This window comes from Epinephelus lanceolatus, chromosome 10 (assembly GCF_041903045.1).
Source record: "Epinephelus lanceolatus isolate andai-2023 chromosome 10, ASM4190304v1, whole genome shotgun sequence".
Classification (NCBI taxonomy): domain Eukaryota; kingdom Metazoa; phylum Chordata; class Actinopteri; order Perciformes; family Serranidae; genus Epinephelus; species Epinephelus lanceolatus.
The window spans coordinates 37,013,700-37,035,565 of record NC_135743.1 but is presented as its reverse complement, the minus strand read 5'-3'; the positions used below and the strand labels follow the sequence as shown (position 1 = coordinate 37,035,565).

At 40.5% G+C, this 21,866-nt stretch overlaps 2 protein-coding genes across 2 annotated transcripts in view; both read right to left on the bottom strand.

Annotated features, from left to right (window-relative positions):
- Window positions 1-1,596, bottom strand: part of LOC117266082 (low-density lipoprotein receptor class A domain-containing protein 4-like) — a 274,585-nt gene extending 272,989 nt beyond the window's left edge. Inside the window, exon 1 of the mRNA XM_033641031.2 lies at window positions 1,472-1,596. The gene's annotated coding sequence lies outside the window, so the exon portion shown is untranslated. The remainder of the gene's footprint in view (window positions 1-1,471) is intronic.
- A 1,362-nt stretch (window positions 1,597-2,958) lies between these two features.
- The window catches only part of cep192 (centrosomal protein 192), a 40,375-nt gene continuing 21,467 nt past the window's right edge, over window positions 2,959-21,866 (bottom strand). The window contains exons 32-52 of the mRNA XM_033640715.2: window positions 21,103-21,195; window positions 20,701-20,819; window positions 19,292-19,489; window positions 18,763-18,853; window positions 17,646-17,825; window positions 17,181-17,441; window positions 16,792-16,913; window positions 16,384-16,493; window positions 14,641-14,803; window positions 14,256-14,343; window positions 14,012-14,090; window positions 13,681-13,804; window positions 12,681-12,786; window positions 12,364-12,592; window positions 10,077-10,153; window positions 9,663-9,758; window positions 8,910-9,029; window positions 7,909-8,021; window positions 7,586-7,712; window positions 6,403-6,461; window positions 2,959-4,505 (exon numbers count right to left, since the gene is read on the bottom strand). Of these exons, the coding sequence (XP_033496606.2) occupies window positions 4,373-4,505; window positions 6,403-6,461; window positions 7,586-7,712; window positions 7,909-8,021; window positions 8,910-9,029; window positions 9,663-9,758; window positions 10,077-10,153; window positions 12,364-12,592; window positions 12,681-12,786; window positions 13,681-13,804; window positions 14,012-14,090; window positions 14,256-14,343; window positions 14,641-14,803; window positions 16,384-16,493; window positions 16,792-16,913; window positions 17,181-17,441; window positions 17,646-17,825; window positions 18,763-18,853; window positions 19,292-19,489; window positions 20,701-20,819; window positions 21,103-21,195 (2,688 nt within the window). The 3' untranslated portion in view covers window positions 2,959-4,372. The remainder of the gene's footprint in view (window positions 4,506-6,402; window positions 6,462-7,585; window positions 7,713-7,908; window positions 8,022-8,909; window positions 9,030-9,662; window positions 9,759-10,076; window positions 10,154-12,363; window positions 12,593-12,680; window positions 12,787-13,680; window positions 13,805-14,011; window positions 14,091-14,255; window positions 14,344-14,640; window positions 14,804-16,383; window positions 16,494-16,791; window positions 16,914-17,180; window positions 17,442-17,645; window positions 17,826-18,762; window positions 18,854-19,291; window positions 19,490-20,700; window positions 20,820-21,102; window positions 21,196-21,866) is intronic.

The window sequence follows — 21,866 nt, the reverse complement described above, 5'->3', positions numbered from 1 at the left end:
ACAGAGAGCAGGCAGAGCAAAACTGAAAAACTGTGATACACAATACCAATGATTCAAAGCTGGGAGAACTCTTCCTCGTCTGATTGAAACATCCAGGACAAGCAGAAGCATGGTAGACAGGGAGGGGGCTAATGTACAGCCAACAATCCAGGCAGAGAACAAAACACACCTTTAACATGCACTTTAATTCTCCCTGCCAGACCCACACAGAGAATAAAGACTCCTCCTGCCTTCCCTGCAGCTCACACAGAGAACCAGAGAGCAGAGCTCAGTAATCAAATCAATGTAAACCTGATAAGTGGGCTGGCAGACAGCGGACAGTCAGAGAGTCCGGTGCTCTGCAACTGTACAGTGTCACATATAATATAGATGCATGTTTTTATGGTACTGTCAGGGTCATGGGTCTGCAGAGTGGCATCAGTGAGTTCATTTATTTCATCTTACGAATGTTTGACTTTGCAAATCTCTGCAACTGGAATTGAATAAAAAAAAATAGGCTAATATGTTTGTTGGTAGTTAATGTGGATTTGGAAGTTACATAGCAGCCCAGATTTACATAACTTTAACAGGACCATCTTCAGCATCAGGTTCAATTTTGGAGCAGTGCATCCATATGATTGATGTGGACTGTTAGTTTAACCCTCATCATCTTAATCTTAAAGATGATGCTGATGCTGATGCTGATGAGAGGACCTCTTCCTCTCCAGGTCTTCTTCTTTTAATGGAGGGGAAGGAAAACGTGTAGTGTGGTAGGTGTGGGTGTTTATGCAATTCACAAAATAAGTATCACTTTTTGACTGAGCATGGTGAAAGGATGTGCATGGATGCTGATGCTGACCCTACAGTGTGTCTGTACCAACTCCTGACGGATGAGCTGCTCAGTGACACTACCTCATCATATGCACCGCGTGTCTTATTTGCATAAAATCGCTGGGTAGCCCCTGGCCTAAAATATGAGTGACAGCTCAGGGTATTAGATTTCTAATCTAGCCTCCCAGCTAGCTTGTTCATCAAATCAAACAGGGCAAGACAGCTGACGACACACACCAGACAGACAGAAAAAAACACACTTCTGTCTGTCTCTTCTCGGGGTAATAAATATTACAGTCATCACGGAGGTCACGGTCAGTGGGAGAGGCAGCGTTACCCGACAGGGGCAGAGACATAGCGGACTGGTGCTGTGGCCCCGGCGAATGGATGGGAGCCAGAGCTAGCCTGCCTGCTGCTAACTTAGCCGTGTTAGCTTAGCTGTGCTGTCTGGCGCAGCTTGGAAAGCAGCCCCAACTCTAAACAGCAACTTCAACCGTCTGGCCCAAAGTCAGACCCCACACCGGACAGCCTGACTAGCGTTTAGCCACAGCAGCTAGCATAACCAGAACATTCCTCCAGCCGCCTACGACTACAGCATTGTGCATTTTAAAAAATACAACATTGTAGAGAAATAACTAATAAAATGTCGCAGGCTTCCTACCTGTAAATGCAGTCGCTAACGTGCTAAGTCGCCGTGTCTGCTTGCTTAAAGTCTGTGATGTTGTGTTGCTAGACGTCAAGTCCAACTGCACTACAGTGGTTTCCAGTCTGGGAAGCAAAATAAAGCTCAGCTGCCCTACTGTACAGTACATGCTGCTGACAGCCGCGCTCAACGTGAAGCTTTGGCGACACCTGCAGGCCGCAGTGCGTACAGCAGCCCACTGGTATGATGCCTCATTATTTCTCAGGTCACAGGTCAGGATCAGATGTGCAGCAGCAGCCCCAGTGTTGGAAGCAGTTCAATGCTTTGCTTAAGAACATTTTATAAAGGTGGCTTTCTTTTCGATTGTTCAAAGGCATTTCAGTAGGACAGATGTTCCTGTAAGTAAGTAAACTATATTTCTATAGTGCCTTTCATAAATCATAGTGACTGGGTGTGACACGAGGGCACAGAAATTACAGGGACATTTTAGGGAGATTCAAAACATGGAAAAATAAACAAACAAAAATAAAACGAAACATTTTTACAGAAAAATCCTTAAAAGGATATAAAGATATCAGTCTATACAAGTGTGATAATGGGAGCTATGGCAGTAAAAGCATGTCTAAAGCCTGGGCCGTTGAACTTTGAACATGAGGATGTCAGAACTGAGGGGTCTTGGTCATGGATGGATTACTGAATGTGCCGACCAGGCGCAGGCCCAGGGGCCAAAAGTGTCAGGGGGGTCCCTCGCCTTCACCTACAAAAAGGTCACTTGAAGATACACGTACCAGAAAGACTAGAAAGAAACTCTAAATGGCTACAAAGAGACACAAAATGACCACATAGATGCAAAACTAGAGACCCAAAACCACAGAGAGATGTGACTACGAAACCACAGCAAAGATGCTGAACGACTTAACAGTCTGTGTGTGTCTTGCTCCTACAGTAAGTAGTAGAGGTGGTGGGGCCTCCTGCAGGTTTGTACCTAGGGGCCCAATGTCTCATAATTCACCCATGGTCTTGGTGCAGAAGATGGAGTTTTACAATTTGAAATGTACAGCAGAGCAAAACCAGATAGGAATTTAAAGTAATTAATAGATCCATAAAATGAATTCATGTGACTTCATGAAATACAGTAAAAGTGCAATGTCATTCTCACTTTGTCTTTAATATCACCAGCAATAATTTGCTGCAGGCATGTTATCAAACTTGCCATCATAACTTTAATTAGTGCGGCTTTAATCCTGTTTTATCTTTTAGTTGGAGTTTTAATGTTTATGTGAGTGTTTACTTGGTTTGCTTTTTGTTCTCTGTACACAGGACACTGATGATAAATCAAAATTAAGACAACAAACAAACAAAATAAACCCCACCAGAGCCCAGTCAGAGCTACACAGGGGAACAGAAAGCTACCTGTCAACCATATTTCTTTCATAAATTATTTTTTTCACCCAATAACTACCCCTCTGACAGCAATATGACTTGAAATTATTAGACAGCCAAGCTATTTATCACAAAACTTTATTCAGAATGTGTACAAACAATATATTACATTATATACTATTTAAAGCATGTGCAAACTGTAAAACACAAACATGTCAGGACAGTTGTCAGGGCATGTCTAAGACAACATACTGCCTTCATATTAAAACTTGCTCTACTGGCAGGAAAATAATGCTCATCTCTAGTGTTTTTCATTTTCAAATTATTGTCACAATGTGTGGCATCTAACAGGTTAACAACACATCCTTGATGAAGTTTACGTACATTTCCCCCACATGCCATTCCAGTCCCAGAACACATTACGGATGTGAATCCAGTACCCCCAAGTAATTTTGGCCATTTGCCCCAGAGCCAAAAGAGGAAAAGGGGAGCTAATTTTCTGTGACTGGAACAGTGATTAACACTGTTTTGCCATGGTAACCATACTAAGCAGGCCTGGCAAGCTGCCGAACAAAAACCCCACCAGAGGAAACTCTTTTAGCATGTAATAACAATCATTAACCATCCTAATGTTGCTGTGAGCTGCATTGATCATGACTAAATTAAGTACATCTGGACTGTTTGGAACGAGTCTTGGAGGTTGCTGGAAGTCAACACATGGTGATGACAAAGGCCACTGTGCAGGTGGGCTCTGCATGACGGGGAGCCATTTCCATAGAAACCACACCACAGAAGATGAAGAATTTTTATGAAATGTGGACAGACCTAAATTTGAAAATGAGAATCTATGTGAAAAACAGAAACAAGAAATCAGGTTTGGGACAAAAACAAAAATGTCCAGGACCCTTTTTTCAGATTTTACCATCTAACATGGCAAAAAACACAGTATGGCACAAAAAAATCCCCACAGCCATGTTACCAAACAAGAAACAAGAGACAATGGCATTCCTTTGTGGCCAACTCAAAGTAATCCCTGACGTATCCCTGGTACTGCTACTGTCTGACAGAGGCCATGGCAACAACAATGCTGCCTTGTGACATGACTCAGGGATAAGGCAAATACCAGATCCAGAGTGAAGTGACAAAAATCATTAGCTCTGTGAAATGTCAGAGTGCTGCAGACTAATTGTGAGCATGTCAGACCAAATCATTCAGCTTCAGGCACAAACAGGCACAATCATTTTTTCATGGGCCAGCTGAGGACACCTGTGCCACATCCAGAGGCAGACGGGGCTGTGTTGGCAGGAGAGTCTCAGTCAGTTAATCAGCTACATATCTCTAAATATATCTTTAGAGCTTTATCTCCAAATAAGATGACAAGGAAGGAGTTGAGTCTGTGGTTGCCTTCATTTGATCCTTAGCAGTTTTGCCTTTTCCCCTCTGTTACTCTGGTCTGTCCCGTGACGAACCGAACAGGGAAGAGCATCCACCCAAAGCCAGCCAGCCAGCATGAGGAGGTGGCGTAGGATGGTAGATTCAAGGCAATGCCTCACCGGTCAGCTGAATAACAAGACTTCCACTTGTTTCTGACTGGATGAGCAGCAAGCCAGCGTGTCTGCCTGCAGCACTGGGCTTGAACTGGACGGGCAGCTTCAGATAGTGCTGCGATCTAATGGGTGGGTGAGAATAACGACAGGTAGATTATAGACAATTATTTTAATTTGAAAGGCTAAGCATGAATACACAACACGTGTACCAGCACAAATACACATGCATTTTTACATAAAACTAAAACCAAGTACTTAGGGTTGCACTTAATGACTCATGACAGACTACGGCAAAAAAATAGCCTTCAAACACTGTATTCAAAAAGGAAAACTCTCTAACGCACAAATTGTTATGGCATAATAAATGGACAGTAAATGGGGCAGAGGTACATCATGTTCAGTGTGGATGAGTACGTGACAAGAGCCACAACATGCTGCACTTACCACAATGCTACCACAAATTCACACACAGCAGTGCTCACAACACACCTACTGTAGGGCTGGGTCAGGTTCAGGTTGTGGCAGCACATGGCAACATTGAAGATGAGTAAAGTCATGACATACAATGGTACGTCTGACAATGCTTTATTTTGGTTAGGAAGTAAGTAAAGAATTTTTTTTTTTTTCCCCCCGTACCACTCTTACATTGTTTTTTTTTCTATTTCAACAATACAAAACACATGTTGTGCCCATTCTGAACACAGTCCCACACCAGCAGAGCACAGGCACAGCTGGTACCTGTGGCCAGGCAACCCCTCCCAAAGGACTTAGTTAGGCAAAACATCGGCACTCTTGGATGCCTCAAGTGTGTACCGTATATAGTAACATCATCCTGCAGGTCCAAACATCTCACAGGACCTCCCACAGTGAGCAGTTGCAATGGGAAAATAACAGTACACAGACTTAAAGTTACATCACAGAGCATGTTTTGAGTTGTATTTACTACTCCTGACTAAACATTAATACTTAGCTATTGACTTTCATTAGAGAAATCTATGTAGAATAGGGATGGGTACCGAAACCTGGAATTAAACGGGCCCCTGGGTCGAAATATTAAAGATCATAGTATTGATAAGCTCTGACGTTAACAGTCTTGCTATTGGTATTGATATTCCTCACTATATGAAGTGACTGATAACAAGATCTGTATAATGGATTGTAAAGAAATTCTTCAAGTTTTTATTTTGTAGACAATTGATCTGTATTTAGAGCGTGATGGGATGACAGCACAATGATGTGTGTGGTCCTGCGCTTTCATGTGATATCCCTGGCATTTCAGTGCGAGCCTGCGTTTGCAAGTAATCCATCCAAGAGTAATGTGTGTGCAAAGCTCTGTTATACATAAATTTATTGTAATTTTTCGCTGTGAAAACATTGGATTACCGACAAGTGCTTGGCCTTGTCGGAAAGCTACAATTCTGCTGTTTCCGCTGATATGCGTGGCTGCTCGCTATGACGCACGGTCACAGAGAAAATCCAGAGAGAAGAACGGGTGTGAATTTGGACGCACTATGCGTTGTTCGGGCCCATAGTCTAAACTTCTCAGTTTCAACATTTTATTGAAAACATTTAGGAACAGTGGTGCACGTTAACTTTTGTCTGCATATTGTTTTTGTCACCATTGTTGCTGAGTCTGAGGTGCGAGTCATGCGCTCTGGCTCCGCCTCCACCTCAGGTACCGAAATTTGGCACTGTTTCATTTTAAGTGAATCGGTACTCGGTACTGTTCTTTTGAGTTACTTAAACATTATCTTGTACAGTTTTTATCTGACCAACTCCTTCTCTAATTTGCAGATATTGTAAGTCATTCGTCACTAATGCATTTTCGCCATTCATTCCAGAGGTGAGATCTCTGTATCAGAGCCTCACAAAAATGAACTGCAGTAACAAGTCAAAACAGAGGTGGGCACTAATTATAAAGACAGATTATAAACCTCTGATTCCCAGTGTGTCACCCCAGGTACTATTAAAAGTGCAGAATGGAGAGTTTCTGTCAGGCATAATGACCACTGGACTCACCTCAGGGAATATTTGGAATGCTTGATGTGGAACGGCTCCATAGGGTTTACAAAATTCAGCTGCAAATCAATTAGAGAAGCCACACATCAAATATCAAATCCATGCAAAGCACAATGACAATTGTTAGGGGTTATCGCATTTATGACAGTCATGCTATTTGTATTAGCAATATGGAATGCCAGTATACACAATGTGAGCTAGTATCAGCACTGTTACTTAGAGGGTAACGTCAGTATTTTTCAACCTGGCACCTGTCTTCCGACATTTTGTGTCTGTCAGCAATGATGAAATGGTCTGCAATGTAACCACTCTGGTGCATTTGTGCACCGTTGATGGACGTCCACCGAAAGTACTTTCATTATTTGAAGTGTCTGACAGCATTATGGAAGTGATCCCTACAAAGATAGACCTTTTGGTTGAAAAGACTCTTTGTTTAACCAAAAACAGCCCTGATATCACTATTGCCACACCCATTAAATAAACAGTAGTTTAATCATCATAAAGCATACTTTATTCAAAGTTGACAGAAACAAACACACAAACAAAAACAAACACAAAAGCCATCTTGGTTTGTCTTCACACTCTTCCAACTATTACAACTCTGGTCTGGTTAAAATAAACCCTTAATTCGCCCAATTAGACAAGAAAAAATGCTGGCTCTGTATACACTAAAATCACTGTTGATTTAAATGGGGTCTGGTGAGGTTGGCAATAAGGATTTCAGGGCTCTTTCTGGTTTAACAAAAAGGATCTTACTCTTTAAAAAAGGACCTATCAGAGTAGGGATCATTTCCATAATGCTGTCAGACATCTCAAATAATAATCTGAGCTTGTCAGTGGCAAAAGAAAGCACTTTTGGTGGATGTAAATTGACGGTGCACAAATGCCCATACTGGTTACAAAGATACCAAAGTTGCTCTTAAACCCTCTACCTCTTTTTAATACACTGAACCTTTATGTCCAAAATGACAAGGTCTCATTGCCAGTGACAACTAAAACTAAACAAAAACTTATCTTAAAACTATCTCTCAAAGAGCCCCTCACTTTAACTCTAACAGCAGATCTTTAGCTGAAATACATATAGTGCTGCACATGTATATACTGGATTTCAGTTTCTGGTGCAGTAGGTGAGAAAGAAACATTTTTTCATCCTATGTCTTCATAAGGATAAAGCATGCCTCACCTCATGCGTGCTGGACGAGTTGTTGCGGATGTTGACCTTCAGAGTGCTGGACTCACTCACTCGTGTGGCTGGGAAGGTGTAGAGATCCTGTGGAGAATATACACCTCTCCGCACGGCATCCTCTTGACTGAGAAATTAATAATTGTGTGTTTAAACAGACAGCATCGAAACAATCAGCACCTAAAGATGAGCAGTTACTACAGGGAATTTCTGAGTCTCTTAATGAATGTTGATTTAAAATAATGACCGTTTTGAAAATTAATATATTCATAACTTTGATGTATTTAGTAGTAGTAGGCTTGTTTAGTTAAAGCAGGTATCACCTGGTTTTGCCTGCTGTGACATCAGCCCTCTTCCTGGTCTTGACTGTGGCCTCTGTCTTCACCAGAGAGCAGTCTCCTTCCTGTGGTCCTTCCACTGGTCCAGACTTTATTCCCTTTAAACACACAAACAACACTTTAGAATCTTGGCGAGTTAGTGCAAAAAACTATACATCTTCTAAACTAGCTGGTGAGAAAAATCAACTGAGGAGAAACAGCCTCTACCAACTTTCAAGTACATCATGCCAGCCCACTGAAATTGGTGTTACTGATTATGAGACACTTTACTACTAAATTCACCACTAATTACATGCAGACATGATTAAAAACTACATGTGAACATATCACACACATTTAGTTCCTCATCAGACTGTCAAATCAAAGTCTTGCAAACTGGAGTTACCAATTAGCATTTAACACCACTGCAGGATTTGGCACTCCACTTTAACACTTTATCTAAGAAACAAGGTAACAACAACAGAAGCCCTACCATCATAGTCACTTAACCTACTTATGTGGAGCCATCTATCTGACATCCCACTTGCTGTGTATGTATGCTCTTAAGTTAACTGGGTCTGTCACAACACTTCACATTAAAGCGGCGCACACACGAAGCCTGCAGGCTCATCTCAGCAGGGTGGCTCTCCTTACCATCCCACAGCCCACTTTTCTCATTTGTTAATTCTGTCACTAACACTACAAAGCCATAGTCAGAGTACTACCGTAGCATGCTTGCTTTAAAAAAAAAAAAAAAAAAAAAAAAATGACTACGGTCATGACACATTCCCATGCTTTAAAGTGAGGATTTTCCATCATGAGCAATTATTAAGTACATGTGGTTTGCTTTGAGAGTAAAAAAACAAGTTAATTTGTGAATGAATCATTGTTTGTTTCACACACTGACTGATAGAGATGGTGGATTAAAGTTAGTCTAATGTAGGTTTAGACATGTTCCTGCTGTTTTGCTGGGAGAGAGGTATGAAAATTAATAAATGAGCCCTCACAGTGCCACACAGTTGGAAGCGAACTCTGGTTTTCTGCTGGGGCTCAGACACCGGGTGGCACTCCAAGTCCCAGAACTGGGCATAGTCCCCTCTGTCCCTGGGCAGGAAAGTAAAAGGCACCTGGGAGAGCAAGAAAAACATTTAAGGAAATACTCAGAATTGATTTAACCGTATAAATGCTTGTTACATGTTCTCAGAGGCAAAGCTTTAGGAAAATCAAACTTGTCCACTGCCTCATGACTCAAAATAGTTTTAATGCTGCAAAGTTTCCAGGACGAATATAAAGTCAGTCCAGCTTGAGTGCAACTAGCTCATAAAATCAATCAAACTAAATGCTCAAAATGATAAAGAACCAAGTTTCACAGCAGTACTTCTTCAAATAAAGCCCAAGTACACTACCCTGGATTTGCTGTAGTGCTGTTCCTCCTGTGAATATTAAGACTTGTGAGTTTCAGTAATGACTGCATTCTATTCAGATGTACCACTTCAAAAGCCCTAGCACTGTTTAAACCGTTTTGCTGGCATGCTAACTGCCACACCGAAAAGGAGCAGAACCATTAGTGTTATCACTGTACTCCTGCGTTTCCTTCTATGGCAGACAAAAATGGAGAGAGGACTATCTTTAATGATGCCCACATCAAAATATTTTTGATCACAATACTGTGATTGACACATGCATTAACTCTGTCTGAACCCTTTCTGATGACTTGCTCTAAATAATCCTGACAATTCTTGATGGATGTGAGTGCCTACCTGCATCTTCTCCAGGGCTCCCAGAGTGCCTGAGACCCTGGAGCATCTGAAAGCTGTGTAAGTGGCCCGGTAAACATCTCCAGTGTTATCAACCCCCTGAGGAGAGAGAAGGGACCACAGCTTGACCTGAGTCACTTCTATCACTCAACGGCCAGTAACAACACAAAACAACAAGATAAAATACAAACTCCTGGAGTGTAAACCTACAAAGTAAACTCATTAATGAAGTGACAGAAGACAAAAAGAACTTAGTTTACACAGTGAGACAAGCTAAATTAAGAAAAAAAGAAATAAACTATAAAAGAAATAAAACCATTTGATTCCCGAGAAGGGAAAATAAAGGACAGTTAACAGAGTGGAAGAGTTGACAGGAGAAAGAGATAATAATAAGAACATCATAAGCAAGAAAAGCACCTTGACATATGGAGGAGCGAATGATGACAGGTACCATCTCACTTCCACTTCTCCATTCTGCACCTCCAGCTGGGCCTCTGAAGTAGAGGAGCAACAGACACTTTGAGTCTCCCACAGGAATACTCACACAGTACACTGCCTCGAGAGTATGACTAAAACCGCGTCAGTCTGAAGATGGAAAAGATTTTTTACTGAAACATTATCAGGTTTTGAGATAATTCTTTTAAATGGTAGCTTTGCGATTTTCCAACCTGGACCATATTTTTCCATAATTTTGTGTCTGAATGACTAATGAGAACAACAATTTTTTAAAAAATTGGTCCAGTATTGAGCAAGAGTGCTGCACGAAGCAGGCTGCAATGTAATGTTAATGGGCAATTGTGCACCATCAATTTCCGTCCACTATAAGTGCTTGGTTTTTTCGCTGCCATGTTCAGATTATTATTCTAAGTGTCTGACAACTTATGGAAAGGCTCACTACAGAGATAGACTTTTTTGTTAAAAAACAGCCTGCTTAAGGGTTTATTTCAACCAAATTAGAGTTGGTGATTGTTGAAGAGTGGTAAGTTTTATTTTGTCTTGTTGGCAAATTTGAATGAAGTGTTTTTTTTACAAGGATAAAATGACTTTATTTAAAGCAGTTGTGCGGAACTTTTTACCATTCATAAAACTGTCCCTAGTTCGTATCACCTCCCCTTGAAGATCCACATATTTATTTGAACCCTACAGCGACAAAAAAGCCTTTCTCTATATGGCTATTTAGCTTAGCCTCACTCTGGTCGGACACAGCGGAAGTCAGCAAACCAGAATACGGCACCCGGAGGCGGAAGTAAGTCTGTACGCCCGCAGCGGCCCGCAGCCATTAAACCACAGAAGAAGAAGGAGCTGTGTTTATGAGTAGGATTTAAGAAACAGTCTAAATGACATGTAGTAGGGAGTAATCTCTTGTACAGTAGGTGGTGGTATGCACCTGGAAGTTGTTTGCGATCTGCCAATAAATTGAGAGAAGAAGAAGAGCCATGTTTACAGAGAGCGTTCTTCAAGTAAGCGGTACGCAACGGGCATTGCTGAACACATAACAGTTTTACCAGATGTATCTATAAAGGACTTGGTTGTACTTGCGATGTCATGGCGGATAAAGAAGGAGCACCATCTAAATGAAAAAGAAAAAGAACAGAAGAAGGCTAAAAGGGACAGTGATAGGGCTCGAGCCCAAACGCGTGTAAACCTCGGTCGGGCATTCACCAAGTGGAGAGAGCTGAGAGATTTGAATGGTTTTAAAACTGATCCTGAATTGGCCCTTTTCCAAATCGACAGGTATGTAATTTTTGTTTTAATTTAGAGAATATACCGCAACTTGTTAGACGTTGTTTCACTTCAGTATATGACGACGTGGAAGTTATAAGCAAGCTAAATGTAATGTTAGCTGATGTGAACCGCTTTTGTCTAGTAACGTGACAACAAACGCCACAAAATTATCTGTGACTGTGACCATGAACACAAATATACAGCAGGCAGTTGTCCTCAGTTTATAAGAAATTCAGAGCTACACCAGAACATTTATGATTTTCCTCTCGCTCTCCAAAACAAATGCATGTGGTAATTGCCGCTTGCAGTCCAGATTTTACAACACCAGGCTGTGGGTGTCATACCGCTTCGACCAAAGGGGGGCACTATAATCAACGAAAACGTAAAGTTCCGCACAGCTGCTTTAAATGGAGTCTGGTGAGACTGGCAATAGTGACTGGGCTGTTTCTGGTTAAACAAAAAGGATGTGTCTCTTTAAAAAAAGGTGTGTGGGGATATCTTTTATAAGTTGTTACAGGCTTAAAAAAAATCTTAACATGTCAGTGGCAAAAAACAGCACTTTTGAGTGGATGTGAAATGACGGTGTGAACACTTCTCCGTGTAGTTACAACACAACCTAACTTAATACTGGAGCAACTTTGAACGTTGTTGTTTCCATTAGTCACTTAGACACAAAAATCATGGGAAAATAGGTTTGATAAATAACTGATCTTACACCCATATATATATTATGTATGGGAAAAAAAAAGAAAGAAATTGCAATAAATATGTAAATATTGAATGGAATGTAGTTGTAAAATGCAACATGAATTTATTGCAATAAAAGTATCAAAACAAACAAACAAAAAAAAAAAAAACAACAACAACTGATCTTACCTTTAAAGGCTACTCAGACTTGGCCACAAAGTACTACTGTATTGTACAGCCCAAATTTAGATGAAGAGAAAAAGTTCTGTCCTCTGGTCAGTCACCTCCCTACCTGATGTTTCCCCTGAGGGAGTGGCGGGGAACATGATGGTCTTGTTGCTGATCTCCACCAGGGCTTGAGGTGCTTGTGGGGTCTGTGGGGGTAGTGACGACTTGGCGGTGAGCCTGGCCATAGGCAGCACTGGGGTGGCAGCCTGAGGAGGTAGGGCTGTCAGAGTTGAGTCTGCTGGGGCCGCGGACACATCCAGAGCCAGGTCCCCACGAATCTGGACCTTAATAAACTGAACCAGTGGTCAACATGCACACATTTAGCTCTGGTTACGTTCTCACAGTAAAAGACAAGATTTACGATTGAATTGTGTTCCATACCTTCTGTTGACCGTTACACTGGACATAAATCTGTCCACTCCATGGCAGCAGGGTAGATTTAATTGCTAGTGAAGGGTTGGGGCTGATCAAAATCTGTAGGTGGCACCTAATTCAACAATTATAAAGAATTAGGATACAAGCAGAATAACTGAAATCATATATTAGAACTGCAACTAACGATTATTTTCATTGTCGACTAATCTGTCAATTATTTCTTCGATTAGTCGACCAATCATTTCATCGAAAAATGTTAAAATGTTGAAAAATGTCAGTCTGTCTCTCCCAAACCCCAAGATTATTTCATCTAATGTCTCGTTCCGTACTTACGCCAAAGGGTTTTAGTTCACCATCATGGGAGAGTGTGTAAAGCTGCCAATATTTGAACATAAGAAGCTGCAATAAGAGTATTTTGGGGTACTTTTATAGTACCTTTCTATGAAAAATGATTCAAACCAATTAGTCGACTACTAAAATAGTCACAGATTATTTTAATAGTCGATTAGTCATCGATTAGTCGACTAATCGTTGCAGCCCTATCATATATACACACACAGCCAGACAGGATTCAGATCACATTAGGATTGGACATTCCTGTAATTGTTCATTTTGAGCTATGATGACAATATTTGTAAGGGGCTGCACTGCCACTGTTACACACACACACACCTCAAATTAAATTGTCAACATTTAGGCCCAATTCTAAAACACCCCTTGTCCCCACCATTTAGCCCTAACACAAATGTCCCGAATCTTGAGGGGATAGAGGGGTAGGTCAAAGTATTTGGGCTACATGGCCCTTCAACGGGAGGTTTTTCAGTGGCACACTTTAAACCAAGTATCATGAGAAATCATCAGACAGACGGCTGTATACCCCAAAATGTATTTTCTTCATTAATAAAGATTTAAAAATCAAAACATCATGGGTTCTAATTCTGACCAAAAAGCCTTGACATTACCAAAGCCAATAGATTTTACTTAACAACCAAGTGCAAGGTCTTACTGAGGTTCGATGACGCCATGCTGAGGGGTGATGGTGAGGCAGTGAGCGGGCCAGGACAGATCAAAGCACAGCTCCCTGGATGTGTTGTTCCGGATCTGAACCTGACTGGTAGTGGCTGCACCATCTAAAAAACAAAAAAACCCCAAAACAAATAAAAAAAAAAAAAAAACAGAGGAAATTTGTGCTGCTGGCTGATACTATTGCAGAGTCATTCACCTATGGTTTGGAGGTAATCGCTTCACCAACTCTACTAAAGTCTGTGGTGGAGTTCAAAGCCAACGTGACAAAAATGCACATGATAATATGCTTTTGAAATCTAGATTCTACTCACTGATGGTGGGAGCTGCAAGGACAAGTTGTTCTGGATGGATGGTCCAGGACTCAGACTGCCTGTGTAATGGCTCTGACGCCTAAGGGGAAAAAAGACATTCTGCATTGAATATGAATACTCTTTTTTTTTTTTTTTTTTTGCGCCAAATGCAGTCCCGTAGAAAAAGCACCAAATAATCAACATTCATGTTGTCACTCAACATAAGACACCATTAAAGTCCATTAAAGAGAGCTTATGGTGGTACCTTTAAAGAGGGCTCTGCCACTCTCAGCGCTGGACCCTGGGGACCTTTCACTGGCAGCACATCCAGAGACACATTACCATTCGCCACACTGGGAATTACACAACAACATTAAACTGTACATTGTGTCTCACATGATGTTTTTCATTTAAATGTGTTCATTATATAAAAAAGGACAATCTGTCTAGTGTAGACTAGTGTATATGCCAAATCAGTGTGTGTATTAAGTAGAATGAACACTAAATCTATTTCTTCATACATTTATTTCAATTGATGAAATTCATGTTTAACTGAAATGCATTAAAATAGAGATAATACTATGAAGCAATCTATTTTTGTATCCCCATCTGTGTTGAATGTATCTGTTGTGTAGTAGTTTACTACATACCTGTCCGTCTCTGCGCTGTGTCTAGCAGAGGGCAGCAGCAGCTCCGTGTGATCACTCTGCTCACAGTCTGTGCTCTTTGTACTTCCAAGCAATGACACCACTACCTTACTCATGTTTCCATAGAAAATGTGAGCTTCATTGGGCCGTTGGGGCAGATCATAGGCTACAGAAAGGGTAAATAATTAGAGAGACACCAACAATTGAGACAAGCATTCCACCAACCTATTTAAATTCAATCTGTCATTTCTAGTATTTTCTTTGTGCCATTATTACTGTTTCTTGCTCCAAAAGTCTCCCTCCACACAAGATATAGAAGCTTTGATGAAGTGACTACAGGGTACAAATCAGTATTCATAAATTAAATCAGCAATATGAAAGGTCAATTTGAATAGGTTTTCAGACTCAGACTGAAAATACATTTTTTGACTAGTATTACAGGGCTCAACAATAAGGATTGCCCGATTGCCCGGGGCAAGTAAAACTCAAGGTCGGGCATGTAAACTAACAACTCACTTGCCCGATCGGGCAAGTTGCTAAAAATAGTAAAAGTTAATAACTAATTGATAAAATAAATGTATTTTAAAACATGCTCCTTCGGCTCTGATGCAGTGGTCTCTCTGCCTGAAGTCATAGACACACGTAACAATGTCCTGCCCACAGCCCCCATTGATATTATTTTGCGCGACGGACGCTTCATATAATAACACAACAATATACTAATTATGGTGTTATGCCATCCTGTCATTTCTGTCTCTACATGGTCAGTTTTTCAGCTGACAAAGTTATTGTTATGGACAGTGTGTAGCCTAAATAACCATGAACAGACTGCTGTTACGCACAAACAGCTGCTCGCACAGCAGCTCAGCACGGCACTCATGCTGAACTTGTGTTGCGTTCAGGCGTTGTCACGTAAATAACAACTTCCAGCACTTAAATAGGTCACAGCACAAAACAGCAGCATGTCTAGTGACTTTTTACTTTATTATATTCAATAAAATTGTATGTTCCTAAATCTTGAGACACCTCATATGTAAGCTAGACAGACATTTCACCTGCTCATTACTGTGCACACATGTACTGTATGTACTTAGTCCCAAAGAGCCCTTCTGGTGCCAGTAGATACATAGAAACATCCCAGCAGGCTGTGCTTTGCAAGCATACAAAAAAGTTTCACGCATGTGAAAATTATTTTTCATGCATGTGCTTCACCTCCGCTGCTACAACTCCATCCTAGGGGAAACACTGCTGTGTGCGTTTTGTGCAACAGGTGGATGTGGTAGTCTACTGGTAGAGTAGAGAGAGAGAGCTAAGTAGTGTTGAAGTAGAGTAGAGCAGGGCAGAGAGATGGAAGCAAAATATATTAAACCCGGTGTTAATACAGCAGAACAGGAGAGAGGGGTGAAAAATAAATAGAGGTGGGCATGGCTCAAGTAGGGCACAAAATTATAGACGGAGAACGACTGACAAATTTTTCACTTTAAGCCCTGACACTGTCATTTTTGTGTAGGAATTAAGCTACAATACATGACATATGTTGTTTTAATTAATAAATACAGTGTGAATAAAGATTACATAACATAAAAATAACTGCAGTCTTTGTCATTTGATAGCCGCTTAAATTAAACAATTTTTATAGGGCAAGTAAAAACTGACTTCGGGCAAGTAGATCTCTCACCAACTTGTCCGACCGGGCAAGTGAAAAAAAACCTTAGCGTTGAACCCTGTATTATATAGACATCTTACTCTCTGTAATATTTTCTTCTCCCAGGAACTTCTCATTGAAGTTAATGTTTTTCAGCAGACTGTTTTCAGACAGTGCCTTCTGCACAGCCTCCGGTTTACTCTGAAGCAATCTGAAAAGACAAAACACAAACATACTGTGGGGGGAACAAAACAGCTTTCTCGCAAACGTAGAACCATCTGGAATTGGATTTTTAAATTCTTGTCTCTTCCTAAAGATTCAGAAACAATATATGTTTATTTGAATCTACTGTATAGTCCAGCATACAAATCATCTGTACACAGGAGCATCACACAGATATTGCTGTTTGCATGATAACGCTGGCCATTCACAATACATCTTCTTCAATTCCCATACATACCAATGTTACTACTTTGATAGCATAAAAGCAAAGAGGTGGAGAGTCTCACCTCCTATACTGCTGCCTGGAGACCTCATCTCCACAAAACAAACAGACAGTAGCCAGCAGTGCATTATCTGACTGACATAGGGCCCGTTCTCTTTCAGTGGACTTCATTAGCACGGTAATCACCTGAAAAGACACACAAATGTTATTAGTACCAAGGTCATATTCCAGCTTTTGCAAGACTGGCAGCAATAAGAATAAGATATTTTCAAAGAACAGTGTGAACTATAGATTGAACTATCAGATTACAGTCTTTATTCACATTAAATACTTTCATTATTTCTTGTATTATTAAAGTCATTAATTCTTGAGTCATGTGTAGCACTTGAAAATAATGTAATGTAATTTAATACATTTACTAACTGTTCATATCAGTTGTATGAACTCTCCTACCTCTTGTGTCCTTTCTTTAAGTACAAACTGTGATGGGGCGAGGCTGATGACAGAGGGTTCTATTAGTGTTCGTGTCTGCATATCAGCAAAAGCCACAGCTTTGATGTAAGCTGCTCTGGAACCAGTGTTCCTCACGCACAAACACACTTTGCTGACACGACCAACAGCGATATCAGTCAGTGTTGCCACATAGCCATCCGCCTGTTTCCTCTGGTCCTCCAGGATGATGTTGCTTGTCCCACCATAGCCTGACAGTGGAATCTAAGGATGGGAAATATAGGAACCAAATTAAACTATAGCTCAAGGCTTTCAACAGAAAATGAGAAAACATGACATGTAAAGCAAATGAGGCAGGAAAAGGGAGAGGGAACGGATGGAGGTTATGTGAGAGAAATGCAAAGTGATAGATGACTACAGAGAAAGAGACCAGAGGGCAAAGCAGGACTGAAACCGTCACATCCTCACAGTGAATTTGACCCCTGGCTGTGAAGGCCGCACTCCAGACTGTTTGATCTCCAGCTTGGCCAACATGCAAACCACCCTGGTGGGAGCAAAGAGCAGGTGGACGGTCACATCCTCTTTGGGACGAATGGACAGCTCCCCATGTCGCGTCAAACGCTCTTCAGGACTGAACATACTCTGGAGCTGAGGGAGACACAAGTTTGCATACTTCACATTTGAACAGTGCAGATATTCCTCAAACAATCTGTCAAATGATCTATTATGTTTTATAGCTTGTCTGTTATGGTTGATGAGAAGGTACAAAAGGTCAGGGGAAAGGGTTACAAAACTGGACCCTTAAAGGGGAACTCCACCTACACATTGAAGCCTGTTTACAGGCCTTGGGGAGTGCTCCATCTTTTAAAACAGTCGTAGAAAGCCTTTTGTGGCTCCAGAGGGAGTAGCGTGAAGTCTGATAAATTACCCCAAGTGAAGTGACTTGAGTAAGCTTCTGTTGGGGTTGAAGACTACAAGTTTTAAAATGGAAAAAAAAGAAGTGAGGCAGACCTCTGTGTTCCACTCCTAATATTGTGTGATGCTAGAGGCTCAAGGCCACATTAGCCACTGTTAGGATAAAACATCCGAAACCTGCAATGATCAGGTTACTTTGTGCACTGTGGGCAGCAGGTATTGACAAGAAGAACAGAAAAAGACAGTATCTAGTATCACAGAGTCATTTTTTCTTAACCACCTATCATGAGTCCGGCAATGTTATAGGAGTGCCTTCAAGGTAACACAAGGTGAGCAACTGATATACAAGAGGTCATTTTGTGAATTAAGTGTTCCTTTAATACCATATTCATGTATTTATCTTAGACTTCTTTTCTATCTGGTTTTAGCTACATGTATGTGTGTGGTCGTACAAAAAAAATCTGATTAAATAAAACCACCTTCGTTCAAAACACTTGCAGTGGATCGCTGATTAACAAACACACGACACTATGGAAATTAAAATTAACTATGCAGGTGATTCCTAGCAGGACATCAAAACACAAAAATTGGATGTGAGGATACTCTGAACAAGGAAGAATAGAGATGAGATGTTTATCAGTATTTTCAAAGTGCAAATATTACAGTCTACCTGAAAACAGTCCTGGTCTTGACCACGAATAAGCAGCCGTAGCTGCTGTGTGGTGGTGGTCGAGTTGTTCCTGAGAACCAGCTTCTGTTGGCTGAAAAACAATGGCAGCTGTTGGTTATGTGATAACAGTTCTGTGTCAAACTTGATATGTTTGATACATGCTGATTTGAGATTGAGAGCCATTATATAAATGTCCTAATTTGAGTTGGCAGTCAAGTCAAACCTGGATCCAGTTAAACCTTTAAAAGAATGCATCCATTCCATGGGGGATTTCTTACTGGTGCCTGTACTTTACCTCCCTTCAATGAGTATAAATAAATTGTGCATTATGTTGAAATAGCTTCTGAGTAATAACACCCTCTGTCCCTTCTCATGAATAACATTACACAAGCCTTAATAGAATAAGGTGGACCACTGGGCCTTGAGTTTTTTATTGATTACTTTCCAATGAATAATTGATAGCTATATATAAAGTGTTTTTTTTTTTCTGAGTAATGATGAAATTGATGAAAAACTGAAAGTTGCTTACATAGCTCGTCCTAGAGTGACCCCTCCCCAGGCTACGAACTGTTTGTTAGAGAGGATCGGTGGAACATCACTGGCCACACCAGGACCAATGACAGCAGCAGAGGGAATGGCAGGTTTCCCAGAGTCCTCTGGGACAACTTCTCCTTTCAGGGTTACCTCATACTGAGGACCTGAAGGCAGCACCAAGATGGTGAGAAGGCTGCAACACAACAAGCACAAACAATTAATCCCAATTAGTACATTTGGATGTCTACTACACATGTGACATGTTTTGGGATATTCACTGATATAACCAAAGACTGATGCTTGTGAACATTTCATCCAAGCATACCAAGCGCATAACATCAAAATCTATTAGTCTGGTTAGATCTGTTATGGAAAAAAACTGCAATGAATACCACTTAAAGACAAAACAATGGGCCGGAGAAAATCCATGCTGGGACAGGGAGACAAGAGACACACAAGGGCCCCAGTCGGGTGGCGGGTCGGCACCACTTTGCCATTTTTAACTTGGTGTCAGTTTCTGTTTTATTTTGACTTTGGGTGCAACGATGTGAAATTACAAGTTATTAACTTTCCTTTTAACCATCTGCACTGCTGTCACAACAAAACTCCATTTCAAGTCTTTGTCATGCACATGCACTTATATAAATCTGAAATGTGGTTCCACACACTAATACTAACGTACTGAAAGTATTTTTTTTTTTTTTTTTTTTTTTTTAAACATTCATAGCTTCTATTGAGGTTTTTGAATAAAGCTTTAAATGTCTGTCACCACTACAAAATCCTCAAATTGAATGACGTGATTCACCAGATTAAATGAGTTCGCGTTTTTGTTTTATTAAATCAACTTCCTTTAATGATGAATGAATGAATAATGAATAGATGTAGTTTATGGTGCTTTTAGATTGCTGCTAGATAACCCTCTTAATACAGGTGTATGCCTCCCTTTGTGTTTGGCAAGTGAGAGAGCAAACAGTTTTTTGACCTCAGTAACATTGTTGTTTTTGAAAGGCTAAATGCCAACAAATATGGGTTGAAAAGAAATATTTTGTTAGATTAAAAACTTTTTGTGAAAATTGGAAATGATTATCTATCTTTTTCAATAAATTCTGACTTTGGACTTTACAACACTCTGGGGTTATTGAAAGTGTATGAATCACACAGGTTAAACAATCCTACACAGCCACCACTGGAATCTGATTTTACAAAAAGTATAATACTAATATTAGTGTAGCCCAATCATTATCTGCAACTGTGCAGGAAGACTGGGTTTAAACAGAAACAACACATAAGTAATCTGGTGGTGTTAACTGGTTTTCTCTAAAAAATCTTGCTCCCAGTATGGAACGGATGGATTGAACTGTGGTTTCTCACTGGTTACTGCAAAATAAATAAATGTTTGTATACCTTTCTCGATATTTCCTGCTGCCCTGTGCTTTGAAGGAGACCACAATGCCTTGCTCCTCTCCCATTCTCAGGGACAGTTCATCAGGTGTCACAGAGAAACTGTCCTCAGCATCACTGCTCTATAAACAGGAATCAAACAGAGACAGTAAGAGGGAATGTAAGTGAGAAGAAGAGGGCAAAGGTAGGGACAAGACAGCAAAGAAAAGAGGACTGAATGTTGAGAGGCAAAAAGAAGGAAGAGATGGTGAAGAAATAAAAAGTGGAGACACAATGGAGAAAACAAGAAAAACAGGAGCAAAATATCAATGAATCCCCACTGAATATGCCACAGTCAGAGCCCAAAATGTCACACAGGCTTACCAAAACCCCAGATCTAATAAGAAAAGTAAATGTCAGAATTACCTTGAGTTTTAGCTGAACGTCAATGTTTCCTGCATTCTTTAATGGCAGCGTCTGTTGACTAGATTTACCCAGTGGAGCAGACAGGCTGACAGTCTGGAGAAAGGTAGCACAGAAAGCAGATGAGTGACAACTCTTGAGAGGGCAAGAAAAGTTGAACAAAGAATTAAACACAGTGATGAAAGGTTCTCTCATGTCAAACGTTTATGTCAAATACAATTGAATGTATTCCTGATTAATCTAGCAATTTTATTTCTCAAAGGCTTCTGACATTATATGAAACTAAATCTGATTTAGATAGACTTGCATTTTAAATGCAGTTTGGAACGTCAGACAATAAAACAAGACTGGGGAGTTGTGCATCCCATCAGGTTGAGCTTTCAAAAACAAACATCCACTTTTCGCAATGATTGGAAATGTGTGCTTACAGGTCCTTTAAAAATGATATTGATCTGCAAATTCAGGACTCATTCTTTATCCACCTGCTGTTATGTAAACTGCTCAAATAATCATCATGATTGGCTCTGAAGAATTCAGAATTAGCCTTTTGTACATCTGTATGAGTGACTGTTTTACAAGTACAAGATACCCTCTCTGTGGCCAAGTCCGTCTCAGCTTCAAGTTTATCGAACTACCTTATTTGGAAATTGTTAAAGTTAGAGGCTCACTGATCTGAACATAGCAATCTGCTTAACTGTTCCAGATTAGTTCCTGTGTGTGCTTCTCTTAGACCAACATTTGTATCATCTACACTGTTTTTACATTAT